Source organism: Pleurodeles waltl, chromosome 7 (genome assembly GCF_031143425.1).
Source record: "Pleurodeles waltl isolate 20211129_DDA chromosome 7, aPleWal1.hap1.20221129, whole genome shotgun sequence".
Taxonomy (NCBI): domain Eukaryota; kingdom Metazoa; phylum Chordata; class Amphibia; order Caudata; family Salamandridae; genus Pleurodeles; species Pleurodeles waltl.
In genome coordinates, this window is record NC_090446.1 from 421,663,561 (window position 1) to 421,684,554 (window position 20,994).

General features: G+C 48.6%; 1 protein-coding gene across 5 annotated transcripts in view; it reads left to right on the forward strand.

Annotated features, from left to right (window-relative positions):
• The window catches only part of ATXN2L (ataxin 2 like), a 531,841-nt gene that overhangs the window by 351,077 nt on the left and 159,770 nt on the right, over positions 1 to 20,994 (forward strand). For all 5 annotated transcript variants that reach the window (XM_069243921.1, XM_069243920.1, XM_069243923.1 and 2 more), the window contains 2 exons: positions 4,358 to 4,479; positions 9,265 to 9,474. In XM_069243921.1, the coding sequence (XP_069100022.1) occupies positions 4,358 to 4,479; positions 9,265 to 9,474 (332 nt within the window). The remainder of the gene's footprint in view (positions 1 to 4,357; positions 4,480 to 9,264; positions 9,475 to 20,994) is intronic.

A 20,994-nucleotide genomic window follows, 5' to 3' on the forward strand; every position in this document is an offset into this window, starting at 1 on the left:
CCTCAAAGGCTCACCTCCTTTGTGCCAACCCAGCAGGACACTCCAGCTAGTGGAGTTGCCCGCCCCCTCCGGCCAGGCCCCACTTTTGGCGGCAAGGCCGGAGAAAATAATGAGAATAACAAGGAGGAGTCACTGGCCAGTCAGGACAGCCCCTAAGGTGTCCTGAGCTGAGGTGACTCTAACTTTTAGAAATCCTCCATCTTGCAGATGGAGGATTCCCCCAATAGGGTTAGGATTGTGACCCCCTCCCCTTGGGAGGAGGCACAAAGAGGGTGTACCCACCCTCAGGGCTAGTAGCCATTGGCTACTAACCCCCCAGACCTAAACACGCCCTTAAATTTAGTATTTAAGGGCTACCCTGAACCCTAGAAAATTAGATTCCTGCAACAAGAAGAAGGACTGCCCAGCTGAAAACCCCTGCAGCGGAAGACCAGAAGACGACAACTGCCTTGGCTCCAGAAACTCACCGGCCTGTCTCCTGCCTTCCAAAGATCCTGCTCCAGCGACGCCTTCCGAAGGGACCAGCGACCTCGACATCCTCTGAGGACTGCCCCTGCTTCGAAAAGACAAGAAACTCCCGAGGACAGCGGACCTGCTCCAAGAAAAGCTGCAACTTTGTTTTCAGCAACTTTAAAGATCCCTGCAAGCTCCCCGCAAGAAGCGTGAGACTTGCAACACTGCACCCGGCGACCCCGACTCGACTGGTGGCGATCCAACACCTCAGGAGGGACCCCAGGACTACTCTGATACTGTGAGTACCAAAACCTGTCCCCCCTGAGCCCCCACAGCGCCGCCTGCAGAGGGAATCCCGAGGCTTCCCCTGACCGCGACTCTGTGAATCTAAAGTCCCGACGCCTGGGAGAGACCCTGCACCCGCAGCCCCCAGGACCTGAAGGACCGGACTTTCACTGGAGAAGTGACCCCCAGGAGTCCCTCTCCCTTGCCCAAGTGGAGGTTTCCCCGAGGAATCCCCCCCTTGCCTGCCTGCAGCGCTGAAGAGATCCCGAGATCTCTCATAGACTAACATTGCGAACCCGACGCTTGTTTCTACACTGCACCCGGCCGCCCCCGCGCCGCTGAGGGTGAAATTTCTGTGTGGACTTGTGTCCCCCCCGGTGCCCTACAAAACCCCCCTGGTCTGCCCTCCGAAGACGCGGGTACTTACCTGCAAGCAGACCGGAACCGGGGCACCCCCTTCTCTCCATTCTAGCCTATGTGTTTTGGGCACCACTTTGGACTCTGCACCTGACCGGCCCTGAGCTACTGGTGTGGTGACTTTGGGGTTGCTCTGAACCCCCAACGGTGGGCTACCTTGGACCAAGAACTGAACCCTGTAAGTGTCTTACTTACCTGGTAAAACTAATCAAAACTTACCTCCCCTAGGAACTGTGAAAATTGCACTAAGTGTCCACTTTTAAAACAGCTATTTGTCAATAACTTGAAAAGTATACATGCAATTTTGATGATTTGAAGTTCCTAAAGTACTTACCTGCAATACCTTTCGAATGAGATATTACATGTAGAATTTGAACCTGTGGTTCTTAAAATAAACTAAGAAAAGATATTTTTCTATATAAAAACCTATTGGCTGGATTTGTCTCTGAGTGTGTGTACCTCATTTATTGTCTTGTGTATGTGCAACAAATGCTTAACACTACTCCTTGGATAAGCCTACTGCTCGACCACACTACCACAAAATAGAGCATTAGTATTATCTCTTTTTACCACTATTTTACCTCTAAGGGGAACCCTTGGACTCTGTGCATGCTATTCCTTACTTTGAAATAGCACATACAGAGCCAACTTCCTACAGTCAGCAGTCCTTGTTTCTTCAGGTTGCAGGAATCTGATTTCCTGGGATATGGGGAGCCCCTAAATACTGAATTTAGGGGTGTGTTTAGTTCTGGGAGGGCAGTAGCCAATGGCTACTGTCCTTGAGGGTGACTACACCCTCTTTGTGCCTCCTCCCTGTGGAGAGGGGGGCACATCCCTAATCCCATTGGGGGAATCCTCCAAACTCAAGATGGAGGCTTTCTAAAGGCAGGGTTCACCTCAGGACACCTTAGGGGCTGTCCTGACTGGTGGACGACGACTCCTTGTTTTTCTCATCTCCTCCAGCCTTGCAGCCAAAAGTGGCCGCAGTGGCCGGAGGGGCGGGCATTTCCACTAGCTGGGATGCCCTGTGGCACTGTAACAAAAGGGGTGAGCCTTTGAGGCTCACCGCCAGGTGTTACAGTTCCTGCAGAGGGCTTTGTTCCTGGCCACAGAGTGACAAAGGCACTCTCCCCATGTAGCCAGCAACATTTCTGGTCTGTGGCAGGCTGGCAGGAACTGGTCAGCCTAGACTAGAAGTCGGGCATGTATTCAGGGGGCATCTCGAAGATGCCCTCTGGGTGTATTTTACAATACGTTTCACACTGGCATCAGTGTGCATTTATTGTGCTGAGAATTTTGATACCAAACTTCCCGGTTTTCAGTGTAGCCATTATGGAACTGTGGCGTTCATGTTTAACAAACTCCCAGACCATATACTCTTGTGGCTACCCTGCACTTACAATGTCTAAGGTTTTGCTTAGACACTGTAGGGGCATAGTGCTCATGTACCTATGCCCTCACCTGTGGTATAGTGCACCCTGCCTTAGGGCTGTAAGGCCTGCTAGAGGGGTGACTTAACTATGCCACAGGCAGTGTGAGGGTGGCATGGCACTCTGAGGGGAGTGCCATGTCAACTTAGTCATTTTCTCCCCACCAGAAAACACAAGCTGTGAAGCAGTGTGTATGTGCTGAGTGAGGGGTCCCTAGGGTGGCATAAGACATGCTGCTGCCCTTAGGGACCTTCCCTGGCATCAGGGCCCTTGGTACCAGGGATACCAGTTACAAGGGACTTACCTGAGTACCAGGGTTGTGCCAATTGTGGAGACAAAGGTACAGTTTAGGGAAAGAAAGCTGGGGCCTGGTTAGCAGGGTCTCAGCACACTTTCAATCATAACTTAGCATCAGCAAAGGCAAAAAGTCAGGGGGTAACCATGCTAAGGAGGCATTTCCTTACACCAAAGTTACCTCTGCATCTGCAACCCCCTGGCCTTGGGGAATCTGACTGACTGTCCAGCATTGTCCAGTGGACTCCTCCTACCTGTCCAGCCTTTGGTTTTCCTCAACTGACTCCCTGGTCCCAGCCTACATCATCTTTGTGACCCCCCCCCCCTGAGGTTCCCCAATTGAAAAGCATTGGGCGTGTGTCGCAGTTTGCACCCTGCGCCTAGGACCCCCCCTAATGCCGCTGAGGGTGTTTGGTGCTGACCTCTGGGGCCCTTCGATGCACATCTAAAACCCACAAGGTCTGGTGTCCTGAAGTTGTGGGTACTTCCCTGCAACCTGTTTTGTTTTTATTTCGGATTGCCCCCAGTCTCCATAGGAGTCGATTTAAAAACCCAACACAAATGTTGACATCTGCACGCGACTCTCCCTGTGTTGCTGGTGGTGCGCTTTTGAGGTTAACTTGAACCTTGACCTGTGGACATCCTAACCCCAGAAGACTGGGATCGTAGATTGAGTTCTTAACTGTAAACTGTATTAACACTTCTCCTCCTATAGGACCGCATTACATCCTATGAGAAATTGCACTGTCCATTTTTTAAAGTGAAAAGTATTACTTTTATACTGTTTAATATGCAAAACCTAAAAGTACATTTGATAAGATTGTTACAGGCAAGTACACTTGTTTGAATCAAAGATAAATTTTTTTCTAGAAATAAAGTAACAAAATATTTTTGCTACATAAAAACATTCGCCTGGAGTTAGTCGTTGAGTGTGTGCTTCATTTCTTGACTGTGTATGTTCAACAAATGCTTTGCACTGCCTTCTGCGAAGCCTAACTGCTCAACCACACTACCGTAAAAAAAGTGTATTAGTATTATTAAACCTCTGTGGATCCACTGGACTCTGTGCAAACTGTACCTCATTTTGGTATAGTATATACAGAGCCAGCTTCCTACACACCTCACATACACAGATCATAGATCTTCCATAATTGCCCTGACGTGAAGATGTGCGACTCCATTTATGGAGCATGGATGGTCCTTTTACAAGGGAAATCCTATAAGAGAGGGGGGGGGGGGGGTTCGGGGTTTGCGGGAGGGGGGAGGCACGCACTGCCACCACTGAGCAGCATTCACCGCCGATGGGCAGCGTGTAGTCCTCTCAAAGCTCGTCTGTTAATTTCTATACTGTGAGTGATCTTGGGAGTAGGTGAACAGTAATTGCCAAGGTACCCTATTTATATGTTAATTCTTCGAACGTTTCCAATGTGTCTGCCTTATTTTGGTGTTCACTATTTTTTTTTTTTTTTCCTTTTCAGCCACTGTTCACCAATCTTACCCTCACCATGCAGCCCAACTCCATCCACATCAACCACAGCCAGCTACAACACCAAATGGAGGACAACAGCAGGGCCAGCACACTGCACCAAGTCCAGTTCAGGTATGTTGGGGCCATTAGCTTTTACAGGACAGTATCAGATTTTTTTATACGTAGCAGTGCATAACTCCCTCTCGTATTACATCTCAATGATACTGTCTTATTAGCAAACTGTATTCATAATGTTTCCTTGACTGTGAAGTGCTCCACAACTGTATTTAATCAACCTACTTCTACACCAGAGCCACTACATTGATGTTTATTGCTGCTGAAAATATCATTACTTGAAATAAGGTAAAGGTGTTGTAGGAAGTTGGCTCTGTATGTACTATTTCAAAGTAAGAAATACCATGCACAGAGTCCAAGGGTTCCCCTTAGAGGTAAGATGGTGGCAAAAAGAGATCATTCCAATACTCTATTTTGTGGTAGTGTGGTCGAGCAGTAGGCTTATCAGAGGGTAGTGTTAAGCATTTGTTGTACACACACAGGCAATAAATGAGGAACACACACTCAAAGACAATTCCAGGCCAATAGGTTTTATATTGAACAGTATCTTTTCTTTGTTTATTTTAAGAACCACAGGTTCAAGGTTTACAAGTAATACTTCAAATGAAAGGTATTTCACTTAGGTAACTTAGGAACTTTGAATGAGCAAAATGGCATGTACAGTTTTCACAAAAATGGCAATAAGCTATTTTAAAACTAGACTGTAGGAAGTTGGCTCTGTATGTGCTATTTCAAAGTAAGGAATAGCATGCACAGAGTCCAAGGGTTCCCCTTAGAGGTAAAATAGTGGTAAAAATAGATAATACTAATGCTCTATTTTGTGGTAGTGTGGTCGAGCAGTAGGCTTATCCAAGGAGTAGTGTTAAGCATTTGTTGTACATACACATAGACAATAAATGAGGTACACACACTCAGAGACAAATCCAGCCAATAGGTTTTGTATAGAAAAATATCTTTTCTTAGTTTATTTTAAGAACCACAGGTTCAAATTTAACATGTAATATCTTGTTGGAAAGGTATTGCAGGTAAGTACATTAGGAACTTTGAATCATTTCAATTGCATGTATACTTTTCAAGTTATTCACAAATAGCTATTTCAAAAGTGGACACTTAGTGCAATTTTCACAGTTCCTGGGGGAGGTAAGTTTTGGTTAGTTTTACCAGGTAAGTACGACACTTACAGGGTTCAGTTCTTGGTCCAAGGTAGCCCACCGTTGGGGGTTCAGAGCAACCCCAAAGTTACCACACCAGCAGCTCCGGGCCGGTCAGGTGCAGAGTTCAAAGTGGTGCCCAAAACGCATAGGCTATAATGGAGAGAAGGGGGTGCCCCGGTTCCGGTCTGCTTGCAGGTAAGTACCCGCGTCTTCGGAGGGCAGACCAGGGGGGTTTTGTAGGGCACCGGGGGGGACACAAGCCCACACAGAAATTTCACCCTCAGCGGCGCGGGGGCGGCCGGGTGCAGTGTTAGAACAAGCGTCGGGTTCGCAATGTAAGTCAATGAGAGATCACGGGATCTCTTCAGCGCTGCAGGCAGGCAAGGGGGGGGCTTCCTCGGGGAAACCTCCACTTGGGCAAGGGAGAGGGACTCCTGGGGGTCACTTCTGCAGTGAAAGTCCGGTCCTTCAGGTCCTGGGGGCTGCGGGTGCAGGGTCTTTTCCAGGCGTCGGGACTTAGGTTTCAAAGAGTCGCGGTCAGGGGAAGCCTCGGGATTCCCTCTGCAGGCGGCGCTGTGGGGGCTCAGGGGGGACAGGTTTTGGTACTCAGTCGTAGAGTAGTCCGGGGGTCCTCCCTGAGGTGTTGGTTCTCCACCAGCCGAGTCGGGGTCGCCGGGTGCAGTGTTGCAAGTCTCACGCTTCTTGCGGGGAGTTGCAGGGTTCTTTAAAGCTGCTTCTTGAAACAAAGTTGCAGTCTTTTTGGAGCAGGTCCGCTGTCCTCGGGAGTTTCTTGTCGTCGTCGAAGCAGGGCAGTCCTCAGAGGATTCAGAGGTCGCTGGTCCCTTTGAAAGGCGTCGCTGGAGCAGAGTTCTTTGGAAGGCAGGAGACAGGCCGGTGAGTTTCTGGAGCCAAGGCAGTTGTTGTCTTCTGGTCTTCCTCTGCAGGGGTTTTCAGCTAGGCAGTCCTTGTTGTTGCAGGAATCTAATGTTCTAGGGTTCAGGGTAGCCCTTAAATACTAAATTTAAGGGCGTGTTTAGGTCTGGGGGGTTAGTAGCCAATGGCTACTAGCCCTTAGGGTGGGTACACCCTCTTTGTGCCTCCTCCCAAGGGGAGGGGGGTCACAATCCTAACCCTATTGGGGGAATCCTCCATCTGCAAGATGGAGGATTTCTAAAAGTTAGTCACCTCAGCTCAGGACACCTTAGGGGCTGTCCTGACTGGCCAGTGACTCCTCCTTGTTGCTTTCTTTGTTCCCTCCAGCCTTGCCGCCAAAAGTGGGGGCCGTGGCCGGAGGGGGCGGGCAACTCCACTAAGCTGGAGTGCCCTGCGGTGCTGTGACAAATGGGTGAGCCTTTGAGGCTCACCGCCAGGTGTTATAGCTCCTGCCTGGGGGAGGTGTTAGCATCTCCACCCAGTGCAGGCTTTGTTACTGGCCTCAGAGTGACAAAGGCACTCTCCCCATGGGGCCAGCAACATGTCTCTAGTGTGGCAGGCTGCTGGAACTAGTCAGCCTACACAGATAGTCGGTTAAGTTTCAGGGGGCACCTCTAAGGTGCCCTCTGGGGTGTATTTTGCAATAAAATGTACACTGGCATCAGTGTGCATTTATTGTGCTGAGAAGTTTGATACCAAACTTCCCAGTTTTCAGTGTAGCCATTATGGTGCTGTGGAGTTCGTGTTTGACAAACTCCCAGACCATATACTCTTATGGCTACCCTGCACTTACAATGTCTAAGGTTTTGCTTAGACACTGTAGGGGTACAGTGCTCATGCACTGGTACCCTCACCTATGGTATAGTGCACCCTGCCTTAGGGCTGTAAGGCCTGCTAGAGGGGTGTCTTACCTATACTGCATAGGCAGTGAGAGGCTGGCATGGCACCCTGAGGGGAGTGCCATGTCGACTTACTCGTTTTGTCTTCACTAGCACACACAAGCTGGCAAGCAGTGTGTCTGTGCGGAGTGAGAGGTCTCCAGGGTGGCATAAGACATGCTGCAGCCCTTAGAGACCTTCCTTGGCATCAGGGCCCTTGGTACTAGCAGTACCAGTTACAAAGAACTTATCTGGATGCCAGGGTCTGCCAATTGTGGATACAAAAGTACAGGTTAGGGAAAGAACACTGGTGCTGGGGCCTGGTTAGCAGGCCTCAGCACACTTTCAATTGTAAACATAGCATCAGCAAAGGCAAAAAGTCAGGGGGCAACCATGCCAAGGAGGCATTTCCTTACATAGACACAGTGCAATTTTCAACAGTTCCTGGGGGAGGTAAGTATTTGTTAGTTTTGCAGGTAAGAAAACCACCTACAGGGTTCAAAGTTGGGTCCAAGGTGGCCCACCATTGGGGGTTCAGGGCAACCCCAAAGTTACCACACCAGCAGCTCAGGGCCGGTCAGGTGCAGAGGTCAAACTGGTGCCCAAAACACATAGGCTTCAATGGAGAAGGGGGTGCCCCGGTTCCAGTCTGCCAGCAGGTAAGTACCCCAGACCATATATGACAGACTCCCAGACCATATACTCTTATGGCTACCCTGTACTTACAGTGTCTAAGGTTTTGCTTGGACACTGTAGGGGCATAGTGCTCATGCACCTATGCCCTCACCTATGGTATAGTGCACCCTGCTTTAGGTCTGTGAGGCCTGCTAGAGGGGTGACTTATCTATGCCATAGGCAGTGTGAGGTTGGCATGGCACCCTGAGGGGAGTGCCATGTCGACTTAGTCATTTTCTCCCCACCAGCACACACAAGCTGGCAAGCAGTGTCTGTGCTGAGTGAGGGGTCCCCAGGGTGGCAAAAGACAGGCTGCAGCCCTCAGAGACCTTCCCTGGCATCAGGGCCCTTGGTACCAGGGGTACCAGTTACAAGGGACTTACCTGGATGCCAGGGTGTGCCATTTGTGGAAACTAAGGTACAAGTTAGGGAAAGAACACTGGTGATGGGGCCTGGTTAGCAGGTCTCAGCACACTTTCAAATCATAACTTGGCATCAGCAAAGGCAAGTCAGGGGGTAACCATGCCAAGGAGGCATTTCCTTACAGCAGTTATACCCCATCTGCCCCTGGGTGGTTGGTAGAAAGACAGTTTCCCATTTTTGAGGGAGTGGGGTCTTGGCCATGCGTTATGCATACAAATTAAAGTTGTAATCCTGTTGTATAGTGGGCTTTCCCCCACTGGGCGGAGGGAGGGGGAGGTTGCAGATGGGGTTAACTGCCCCAGTTTAGAAAGGCTGTTACCTATTTTTATGGGGTTGGGGGCATGGCCAAATCCATGATGGACAGCCACCATCCTACAACAAAAGTAATCCCTGGTGTGACAGCCCTTTCTGCTACTAATTTAAAAAAAAAAAGTGATTTATGGTGTCTTTTGGGTTTTTGTATAAGTGTTCCTATATATTGGTGCAATAGTGATGTGCCAAAATACTTGCCTTGTAGGTGTCCAGTAAAACATATAAGAGCAGGGTGTCAGAGCTTTGGTAAGCCATGTAGATCACTCGTGTCCTAAAGTTAGTTTTACTTAGTGCATGACCCTGCAGTTACATGGGCAGAACTGCTTAGTGGTGAAATAACGGTGACACAAGTATAAAACAGCAAGTCTTGCAGCGATCAGAAGTGTGGGTTGATGATTTACTTTCTTCTGTTTAGTTTTATTTGAGCTTCAAATTAAATAACTGACCTTGACTTTTTTTCCTTACAGCATCAAGGAAGCCAACCTCAACACCTGAGTAATGCTCCTCCCCAGCAGAACTTGTATCACACTGCAACTCTCACTGCAACTCCCCCATCTCTGACCCCTGGCCCCCCTGCCCAGTCTCCTCAAAGCAGCTATCCACAGCAAGCTGTATACGCCATCCATGCCCACCAGCAGCTTCAACATAGCTACAGCAACATAGCACACATGGCGCAGGTGAGTCCACATGCATGGTACAGGCCTAGTTTATATGTCACAAGTGAGTAAAAGTAATCTTTAAGAAGCTCTCCGGTGGTTTATGAAGTTGCTCCTGCCAATGTACACAGAGGGGTGTATTGCCTGCAACAAGTGGCTTGCTAACAGTGAATATGTTCGATGATCTGACCTGATAGACTTCTAGCTGGAGATTATTTAACTTAAAATATTTCCTGGATGTCAGTCTGAGTCTGGAAAATCTTGAGCGATACCTCATCATGCCGGGAAGTGTCTCCATGTCAGCTGTGCCATAAGTGATGTGCACGGTGCCTATTTAGGTGCCATCTGTAGGAAGTTGGCTCTGTATATTCTATCTCAAAGTGAGAGATAGTGTGCATGGAGTCCAAGGGTTTCCCTTAGAGGTCGATAGTGGGAAAATTAGATAATTCTAATGCTCTATTTTGTGGTAGTGTGGTCGCGCAGGAGGCGTATCAGAGGGTAGTGTTAAGCATTTGTTGTACACACACAAGCAATAAATGAGGAACACACACTTAGACTTAACCCCAGGTGTAGGAAGTTGGCTCTGTATGTGCTATTTCAAAGTAAGGAATAGCATGCACAGAGTCCAAGGGTTCCCCTTAGAGGTAAAATAGTGGTAAAAATAGATAATACTAATGCTCTATTTTGTGGTAGTGTGGTCGAGCAGTAGGCTTATCCAAGGAGTAGTGTTAAGCATTTGTTGTACATACACATAGACAATAAATGAGGTACACACACTCAGAGACAAATCCAGCCAAAAGGTTTTGTTATAGAAAAATATCTTTTCTTAGTTTATTTTAAGAACCAGAGGTTCAAATTTAACATGTAATATCTTGTTTGAAAGGTATTGCAGGTAAGTACATTAGGAACTTTGAATCATTTCAATTGCATGTATACTTTTCAAGTTATTCACAAATAGCTATTTCAAAAGTGGACACAGTGCAATTTTCACAGTTCCTGGTGGAGGTAAGTTTTTGTTAGTTTTACCAGGTAAGTAAGACACTTACAGGGTTCAGTTCTTGGTCCAAGGTAGCCCACCGTTGGGGGTTCAGAGCAACCCCAAAGTTACCACACCAGCAGCTCAGGGCCGGTCAGGTGCAGAGTTCAAAGTGGTGCCCAAAACGCATAGGCTTCAATGGAGAGAAGGGGGTTCCCCGGTTCCGGTCTGCTTGCAGGTAAGTACCCGCGTCTTCTGAGGGCAGACCAGGGGGGTTTTGTAGGGCACCGGGGGGGACACAAGCCCACACAGAAATTTCACCCTCAGCGGCGCGGGGGCGGCCGGGTGCAGTGTTAGAACAAGCGTCGGGTTTGTAATGGAAGTCAATGAGAGATCAAGGGATCTCTTCAGCGCTGCAGGCAGGCAAGGGGGGGGCTTCCTCGGGGAAACCTACACTTGGGCAAGGGAGAGGGACTCCTGGGGGTCACTTCTGCAGTGAAAGTCCGGTCCTTCAGGTCCTGGGCGCTGCGGGTGCAGGGTCTTTTCCAGGCGTCGGGACTTAGGTTTCAGAGAGTCGCGGTCAGGGGAAGCCTCGGGATTCCCTCTGCAGGCGGCGCTGTGGGGGCTCAGGGGGGACAGGTTTTGGTACTCACAGTCGGAGAGTAGTCCGGGGGTCCTCCCTGAGGTGTTGGTTCTCCACCAGCCGAGTCGGGGTCGCCGGGTGCAGTGTTGCAAGTCTCACGCTTCTTGCGGGGAGTTGCAGGGTTCTTTAAAGCTGCTTCTTGAAACAAAGTTGCAGTCTTTTTGGAGCAGGTCCGCTGTCCTCGGGAGTTTCTTGTCGTCGTCGAAGCAGGGCAGTCCTCAAAGGATTCAGAGGTCGCTGGTCCCTTTGGAAGGCGTCGCTGGAGCAGAGTTCTTTGGAAGGCAGGAGACAGGCCGGTGAGTTTCTGGAGCCAAGGCAGTTGTTGTCTTCTGGTCTTCCTCTGCAGGGGTTTTCAGCTAGGCAGTCCTTCTTCTTGTTGTTGCAGGAATCTAATTTTCTAGGGTTCAGGGTAGCCCTTAAATACTAAATTTAAGGGCGTGTTTAGGTCTGGGGGGTTAGTAGCCAATGGCTACTAGCCCTGAGGGTGGGTACACCCTCTTTGTGCCTCCTCCCAAGGGGAGGGGGGTCACAATCCTAACCCTATTGGGGGAATCCTCCATCTGCAAGATGGAAGATTTCTAAAAGTTAGTCACCTCAGCTCAGGACACCTTAGGGGCTGTCCTGACTGGCCAGTGACTCCTCCTTGTTGCTTTCTTTGTTCCCTCCAGCCTTGCCGCCAAAAGTGGGGGCCGTGGCCGGAGGGGGCGGGCAACTCCACTAAGCTGGAGTGCCCTGCTGGGCTGTGACAAAGGGGTGAGCCTTTGAGGCTCACCGCCAGGTGTTAGTTCCTGCCTGGGGGAGGTGTTAGCATCTCCACCCAGTGCAGGCTTTGTTACTGGCCTCAGAGTGACAAAGGCACTCTCCCCATGGGGCCAGCAACATGTCTCTAGTGTGGCAGACTGCTGGAACTAGTCGGCCTACACAGACAGTCGGTTAAGTTTCAGGGGGCACCTCTAAGGTGCCCTCTGGGGTGTATTTTGCAATAAAATGTACACTGGCATCAGTGTGCATTTATTGTGCTGAGAAGTTTGATACCAAACTTCCCAGTTTTCAGTGTAGCCATTATGGTGCTGTGGAGTTCGTGTTTGACAAACTCCCAGACCATATACTCTTATGGCTACCCTGCACTTACAATGTCTAAGGTTTTGTTTGGACACTGTAGGGGTACCATGCTCATGCACTGGTACCCTCACCTATGGTATAGTGCACCCTGCCTTAGGGCTGTAAGGCCTGCTAGAGGGGTGACTGACCTATACTTGCATAGGCAGTGAGAGGCTGGCATGGCACCCTGAGGGGAGTGCCATGTCGACTTACTCGTTTTGTTCTCACTAGCACACACAAGCTGGCAGCAGTGTGTCTGTGCTGAGTGAGAGGTCTCCAGGGTGGCATAAGACATGCTGCAGCCCTTAGAGACCTTCCTTGGCATCAGGGCCCTTGGTACTAGAAGTACCAGTTACAAGGGACTTATCTGGATGCCAGGGTCTGCCAATTGTGGATACAAAAGTACAGGTTAGGGAAAGAACACTGGTGCTGGGGCCTGGTTAGCAGGCCTCAGCACACTTTCAATTGTAAACATAGCATCAGCAAAGGCAAAAAGTCATGGGGCAACCATGCCAAGGAGGCATTTCCTTACACCAGGGCAATAGTTTTTATATAAAAAAAATATTCTTTATTTTAGAACCACAAGATCCAAATTTTATTTAAGTACATACATTGTGAGGTACTTCACAGAGGTAAGTATAGAACTTTGATTTAAAACAATAGTACTCAAAGTTTTGGTTAAAATGGCAATAAGCTGTTCTAAAGTGGACACAGTGCAAAAATCAACAGTTCCTGGGGGAGGTAAGTATTGGTTAGTTTCTCAAGTAAGTAAAGCACAATCTGATAGAGACTTCTAGTTGCAGATTCCTTACCTTAGAATTTCCCCCAGGCGTCAGACTGGATCCGGAAATTTTTCTTCGAGCAATACCCCTGCGCGTCAGTAGGTGGCGTCGGTCGACTCTGCGGGTGTCGTAGTCTCTGTGAGAACATCAGGTGTAGTATATAGATGCCGCCTGTAACAAAATGCCTCCTTGGCATGGTTACCCCCTGACATTTCCTTTTGTTGATGCTAAGTTTTGATTGAAAGTATGCTGGGACCCTGCTAACCAGGCCCCAGCACCAGTGTTCTTTCCCTAACTTGTACTTTTGTTTCCACAATTGGCACACCCTGGCATCCAGGTAAGTCCCTTGTAACTGGTACCCCTGGTACCAAGGGCCCTGATGCCAGGGAAGGTCTCTAAGGGCTGCAGCATGTCTTATGCCACCCTAGGGACCCCTCAATCAGCACATACACACTGCCTCAAAGCTTGTGTGTGCTGGTGGGGGGGAAAAAAGACTAAGTTGACATGGCATTCCCCTTAGAGTGCCATGCCAACCTCACACTGCTTGTGGCATATGTTAGTCACCCCTCTAGCAGGCCTTACAGCCCTAAGGCAGGGTGTACTATACCACAGGTGAGGGCATGTGTGCATGAGCCCTATGCCCCTACAGTGTCTAAGCAAAACCTTAGACATTGTAAGTGCAGGGTAGCCATAAGAGTATATGGTCTGGGAGTTTGTCAAACACGAACTCCACAGTTCCATAGGGCTACACTGAAATCTGGGAAGTTTGGTATCAAACTTCTCAGCACAAATGCACACTGATGCCAGTGTGGAATTTATTGTAACATTCACCCAGAGGGGATCTTAGAGATGCCCCCTGATTACCAACCCGACTTGTAGTGTGGGGCTGACCAGTTTCTGCCAGCCTGCCACAACCAGGCGAGTTGCTGGCCACATGGGGAGAGTGCCTTTGTCACTCTGTGGCCAGGAAAAAAGCCTGTACTGGGTGGAGGTGCTTCTCACCTCCCCCTGCAGGAACTGTAACACCTGGCGGTGAGCCTCAAAGGCTCATCCCCTTTGTTACAGTGCCACAGGGCATCCCAGCTAGTGGAGATGCCCGCTCCTCCGGCCACTGCCCCCACTTTTGGCAACAAGGCTCAGGAGATAATGAGGAAAACAAGGAGTCGCTCCCCAGTCAGGACAGCCCCTAAGGTAAGGTGTCCTGAGCTGAGGTGTGTAGGAAGTTGGCTCTGTATGTGCTATTTCAAAGTAAGGAATAGCATGCACAGAGTCCAAGGGTTCCCCTTAGAGGTAAGATAGTGGCAAAAAGAGATAATACTAATGCTCTATTTTGTGGTAGTGTGGTCGAGCAGTAGGCTTATCAAAGGAGTAGTGTTAAGCATTTGTTGTACATACACACAGGCAATAAATGAGGGACACACACTCAGACAAATCCAGCCAATAGGTTTTGTTATAGAAAAATATATGTTCGATGGCATCTGTCGCTGTAGATACGCATGTTCTGCAATAGCTCGCCATCTGGTGTTGGGCCGGAGTGTTACAAGTTGTTTTTCTTCGAAGAAGTCTTTCGAGTCACGGGACCGAGTGACTCCTCCTTTTGTCTCCATTGCGCATGGGCGTCGACTCCATCCTCGATTGTTTTTTTTCCGCCATCGGGTTCGGACGTGTTCCTGTCGCTCCGAGTTTCGGAACAGAAAAAATAGTTAATTTCGGTAGATTTTCGTCGGTATTGTTGCGTTCGGGATCGGCATACTTACATTCAACACCGCATCGAAGATCGAAGAGCTCCGGTGCCCTTCGGGGTAATTTTTCGATCCTCCGTCGGGGCCTGGTCGGCCCGACCGCGTGCTGAAGAACGCCGATGGAACGGACCCCGTTCCGTTTCTGCCCCAAATGCCACAATAAATACCCCTACACAGACCAACACTTGGTCTGCAACCTGTGCCTGTCACCTGAGCACAGCGAAGACACCTGCGAGGCCTGTCGTGCGTTCCGGTCCCGAAAAACACTCCGAGACCGTCGAGCCAGAAGACTTCAAATGGCGTCCGCACCGACAGCCCGACGGGAGTTCGAGGAACAGGAAGAGGAAGGTACCTTCTCGATCCAAGACTCAGACTCCGAAGGATTCGACGATACACAAACCGTGAGTAAGACGTCGAAAACCACACAAAGAAACATTTACAAGGCCCAGGGGACGCCACTGCCACCAGGCCATGGCTCAACCCATAAAATCGGTGACCGACCGTCGGCACCGAAAAAGGCCCAAACAGTGCCGAGATCGTCCGACTCCGGTCGAGACACCGGCACGCAGCCTTCTCGGGACCGAGAAAGTGCTGGAGACAAGCCTCGACACCGAGATGCCGGTGTGGACACGGCTCGACGCCGAGACAGCGGCACCGAAACAGATCGACGCCGAGAGGTTTCGGCCCCGAAAAGGAAAAAAGTCACCTCGGAGCCGAAAAAACACGCAGACACAGTTTCGACGCCGAAACAAACTGCAAGCGACCCAGCTTCAGGCTCTTATACAGAAGAGCACTCGCTAACCTCCCAAATGCAGAAGCATAGGTTTGAGGAAGAGCTACAAGCAACTGATGCGGACCATACGCAAAAGCGTATCTTCATTCAGCAGGGGACAGGAAAAATAAGCACCCTTCCCCCCATTAGGAGAAAGAGAAGGTTGGAGTTCCACACGGAACAAGCACCACAACCAAAAGTGGTGAAAAGAGTTACACCACCACCCTCTCCTCCACCCGTGATTAACGTTTCACCAGCACAAACGCCATCACACTCCCCAGCTCACACCACCATGAGCCAGGGTGACCAAGACCAGGACGCATGGGACCTATACGACGCCCCAGTGTCAGATAACAGCCCAGAGGCATACCCTACAAAACCATCTCCACCAGAAGACAGCACCGCGTACTCTCAGGTGGTGGCTAGAGCAGCACAATTTCACAACGTAAGCCTCCACTCAGAACAGGTCGAGGATGATTTCCTGTTCAACACACTCTCCTCCACCCACAGCTCCTACCAAAGCCTGCCTATGCTCCCTGGTATGCTCCGGCACGCAAAAGACATATTTAAGGACCCGGTCAAAAGTAGGGCAATCACACCAAGGGTGGAAAAAAAGTATAAGCCGCCTCCTACAGACCCGGCTTTCATCACAACACAGCTGCCACCAGACTCTGTTGTTGTAGGAGCAGCTAGGAAAAGGGCCAACTCTCACACATCTGGAGATGCACCACCCCCAGATAAAGAAAGCCGCAAGTTTGATGCAGCTGGTAAAAGAGTCGCAGCACAAGCTGCAAACCAGTGGCGCATCGCGAACTCCCAGGCACTACTTGCGCGCTATGACAGAGCCCACTGGGACGAGATGCAACATCTCATTGAACATCTGCCCAAAGACTTCCAAAATAGGGCAAAACAAGTGGTTGAGGAGGGACAGGCCATCTCCAACAACCAGATCCGCTCCTCCATGGACGCTGCAGATACAGCTGCACGGACAATTAATACATCTGTAACTATCAGAAGGCATGCATGGCTCCGAACGTCTGGATTTAAACCAGAGATTCAACAAGCAGTTCTCAATATGCCTTTTAATGAAAAAGAACTGTTCGGTCCAGAAGTGGACACAGCCATTGAGAAACTCAAAAAAGATACGGACACTGCCAAAGCCATGGGCGCACTCTACTCCCCGCAGAGCAGAGGGAATTACAGCTCATTCCGTAAAACGCCCTTTCGAGGGGGGTTTCGGGGTCAAAGCACACAAGCCAGCACCTCACAAGCCACACCGTCCAGTTACCAAGGACAGTATAGAGGAGGTTTTCGGGGACAATATAGAGGAGGGCAATTCCCTAGAAATAGAGGAAGATTCCAAAGCCCCAAAACCCCTACTACTAAACAGTGACTCACATGTCACTCACCCCCTCCACACAACACCAGTGGGGGGACGAATAGGTCATTATTACAGAGCATGGGAGAAAATCACTACAGACACTTGGGTTCTAGCAATTATCCAACATGGTTACTGCATAGAATTTCTACAGTTCCCTCCAAACATACCACCAAAAGCACAAAATTTAACAACACACCATTCCAATCTCCTAGAGATAGAAGTGCAGGCACTATTGCAAAAGAATGCAATCGAATTAGTGCCAAACACACAAATAAACACAGGAGTTTACTCACTGTACTTTCTGATACCAAAGAAGGACAAAACACTGAGACCAATCCTAGACCTCAGAGTAGTCAACACTTTCATCAAATCAGACCACTTCCACATGGTCACACTACAAGAAGTATTGCCATTGCTAAAGCTGCACGACTACATGGCAACTTTAGACCTCAAGGATGCTTATTTCCATATACCAATTCACCCATCGCACAGGAAATACCTAAGGTTTGTATTCAAAGGAATACATTACCAATTCAAGGTACTGCCTTTCGGATTAACAACCGCACCAAGAGTCTTTACCAAATGTCTAGCGGTAGTCGCTGCACACATCAGAAGGCAGCAAATACATGTGTTCCCATATCTAGACGACTGGCTAATCAAGGCCCATTCGTTAATAGAGTGCTCAAATCACACAAATCATATCATACAAACCCTCTTCAAACTAGGGTTCACCGTCAATTTCACAAAATCCAAGATTCGGCCACGCAAGGTACAACAATACCTGGGAGCCATAATAGACACATCAAAAGGAGTAGCCACTCCAAGTCCACAAAGAATTCAAAATTTCAACACCATCATACAACGCATGTATCCAACACAAAAGATACAAGCAAAGATGGTATTACAACTCCTAGGCATGATGTCATCATGCATAGCCATTGTCCCAAACGCAAGACTGCACATGAGGCCCTTACAACAATGCCTAGCATCACAGTGGTCTCAAGCACAGAGTCACCTTCTAGATCTGGTGTTAATAGACCGCCAAACTTACCTCTCGCTTCTGTGGTGGAACAACATAAATTTAAACAAGGGGCGGCCTTTTCAAGACCCAGTGCCACAATACGTAATAACAACAGATGCTTCCATGACAGGGTGGGGAGCACACCTCGATCAACACAGCATACAAGGACAATGGAACGTACATCAAACAAAACTGCATATCAATCACCTAGAACTTCTTGCAGTTTTTCAAGCACTAAAAGCTTTCCAACCAATAATAGTTCACAAATACATTCTCGTCAAAACAGACAACATGACAACAATGTATTATCTAAACAAGCAGGGAGGGACGCACTCCACGCAGTTAAGCATGTTAGCACAAAAAATTTGGCATTGGGCAATTCACAACCAAATTCGCCTAATTGCACAGTTTATACCAGGGATACAAAATCAACTCGCAGACAATCTCTCTCGAGATCACCAACAGGTCCACGAATGGGAAATTCACCCCCAAATACTGAACACTTATTTCAAACTCTGGGGAACACCTCAGATAGACTTGTTTGCGACAAGGGAGAACGCAAAATGCCAAAACTTCGCATCCAGATACCCACACAAACAATCCCAAGGCAATGCCCTATGGATGAACTGGTCAGGGATATTTGCTTACGCTTTTCCTCCTCTCCCTCTCCTTCCTTACCTGGTAAACAAACTCAGTCAAAGCAAACTCAAACTCATATTGATAGCACCAACTTGGGCAAGGCAACCCTGGTACACAACGCTGCTAGACCTATCAGTGGTACCCTGCATCAAATTGCCCAACAGGCCAGATCTGTTGACACAGCACAACCAAAAGATCAGACACCCAGATCCAGCATCGCTGAATCTAGCAATCTGGCTCCTGAAATCCTAGAATTCGGGCACTTACAACTTACCCAAGAATGTATGGAAGTCATAAAACAAGCAAGAAGGCCATCCACCAGGCACTGCTATGCAAGTAAATGGAAGAGGTTTGTTTGCTACTGCCATATTAATCAAATACAACCATTACACACAACTCCAGAACATGTAGTGGGTTACTTGCTTCACTTACAAAAATCTAACCTAGCTTTCTCTTCCATTAAGATTCACCTTGCAGCAATATCTGCATACCTGCAGACTACCTATTCAACTTCCCTATATAAAATACCAGTCATTAAAGCATTCATGGAGGGCCTTAGGAGAATTATACCACCAAGAACACTACCTGTTCCTTCATGGAACCTAAATGTTGTCCTAACTAGACTTATGGGTCCACCTTTTGAACCCATGCACTCCTGCGACATACAGTTCCTAACCTGGAAGGTGGCATTTCTCATCGCCATTACTTCCCTGAGAAGAGTAAGCGAGATTCAGGCGTTTACTATACAGGAACCTTTTATACAACTACACAAAAATAAAGTCGTCCTAAGGACCAATCCTAAATTTTTGCCAAAGGTTATTTCACCGTTCCATCTAAATCAAACAGTGGAACTTCCGGTGTTCTTTCCACAGCCAGATACCGTAGCTGAAAGGGCACTACATACATTAGATGTCAAAAGAGCATTAATGTACTACATTGACAGAACAAAGAACATCAGAAAGACTAAACAACTCTTTATTGCATTTCAAAAACCTCATGCAGGAAACCCAATTTCAAAACAAGGTATAGCCAGATGGATAGTTAAATGCATCCAAATCTGCTACCTTAAAGCTAAACGACAGCTGCCCATTACACCAAGGGCACACTCAACCAGAAAGAAAGGTGCTACCATGGCCTTTCTAGGAAACATCCCAATGCAAGAAATATGTAAGGCAGCCACATGGTCTACGCCTCACACATTCACCAAGCACTACTGTGTAGACGTGTTATCCGCACAACAAGCCACAGTAGGTCAAGCTGTATTAAGGACATTATTTCAGACTACTTCCACTCCTACAGGCTGATCCACCGCTTTTGGGGAAATAACTGCTTACTAGTCTATTGCAGAACATGCGTATCTACAGCGACAGATGCCATCGAACTGAAAATGTCACTTACCCAGTGTACATCTGTTCGTGGCATCAGTCGCAGTAGATTCGCATGTGCCCACCCGCCTCCCCGGGAGCCTGTAGCAGTTTGGAAGTTACCTTCAATTATTTATATATGTATCATCTCAACCTTAAATAAGTGCATACTTAGTCACTCCATTGCATGGGCACTATTACTACAATTCAACTCCTACCTCACCCTCTGCGGGGAAAAACAATCGAGGATGGAGTCGACGCCCATGCGCAATGGAGACAAAAGGAGGAGTCACTCGGTCCCGTGACTCGAAAGACTTCTTCGAAGAAAAACAACTTGTAACACTCCGGCCCAACACCAGATGGCGAGCTATTGCAGAACATGCGAATCTACTGCGACTGATGCCACGAACAGATGTACACTGGGTAAGTGACATTTTCATTTCTTAGTTTATTTTAAGAACCACAGGTTCAAATTCTACATGTAATATCTCATTTGAAAGGTATTGCAGGTAAGTACTTTAGGAACTTTGAATCATTACATTAGCATGTATACTTTTCACATAAAACACAATAAGCTGTTTTAAAAGTGGACACTTAGTGCAATTTTCACAGTTCCTGGGGGAGGTAAGGTTTTGTTAGTTTTGTCAGGTAAGTAAATCACTTACAAGTCTCAGGTTTGGGTCCAAGGTAGCCCACCGTTGGGTGTTCAGAGCAACCCCAAAGTTACCACACCAGCAGCTCAGGGCCGGTCAGGTGCAGAGGTCAAAGAGGTGCCCAAAACGCATAGGCTTCAATGGAAAGAAGGGGGTGCCCCGGTTCCGGTCTGCCAGCAGGTAAGTACCTGCGTCTTCGGAGGGCAGACCAGGGTGGTTTTGTAGGGCACCGGGGGGGGGACACAAGTCCACACAAAAAGTACACCCTCAGCGGCACTGGGGCGGCCGGATGCAGTGTAGAAACAAGCGTCGGGTTTTCAATGGAAATCAATGAGAGATCAAGGGATCTCTTCAGCGTGGCAGGCAAGGGGGGGGGCTCCTCGGGGTAGCCACCACCTGGGCAAGGGAGAGGGCTTCCTGGGGGTCACTCCTGCACCGAAGTTCCGTTCCTTTAGGTGCTGGGGGCT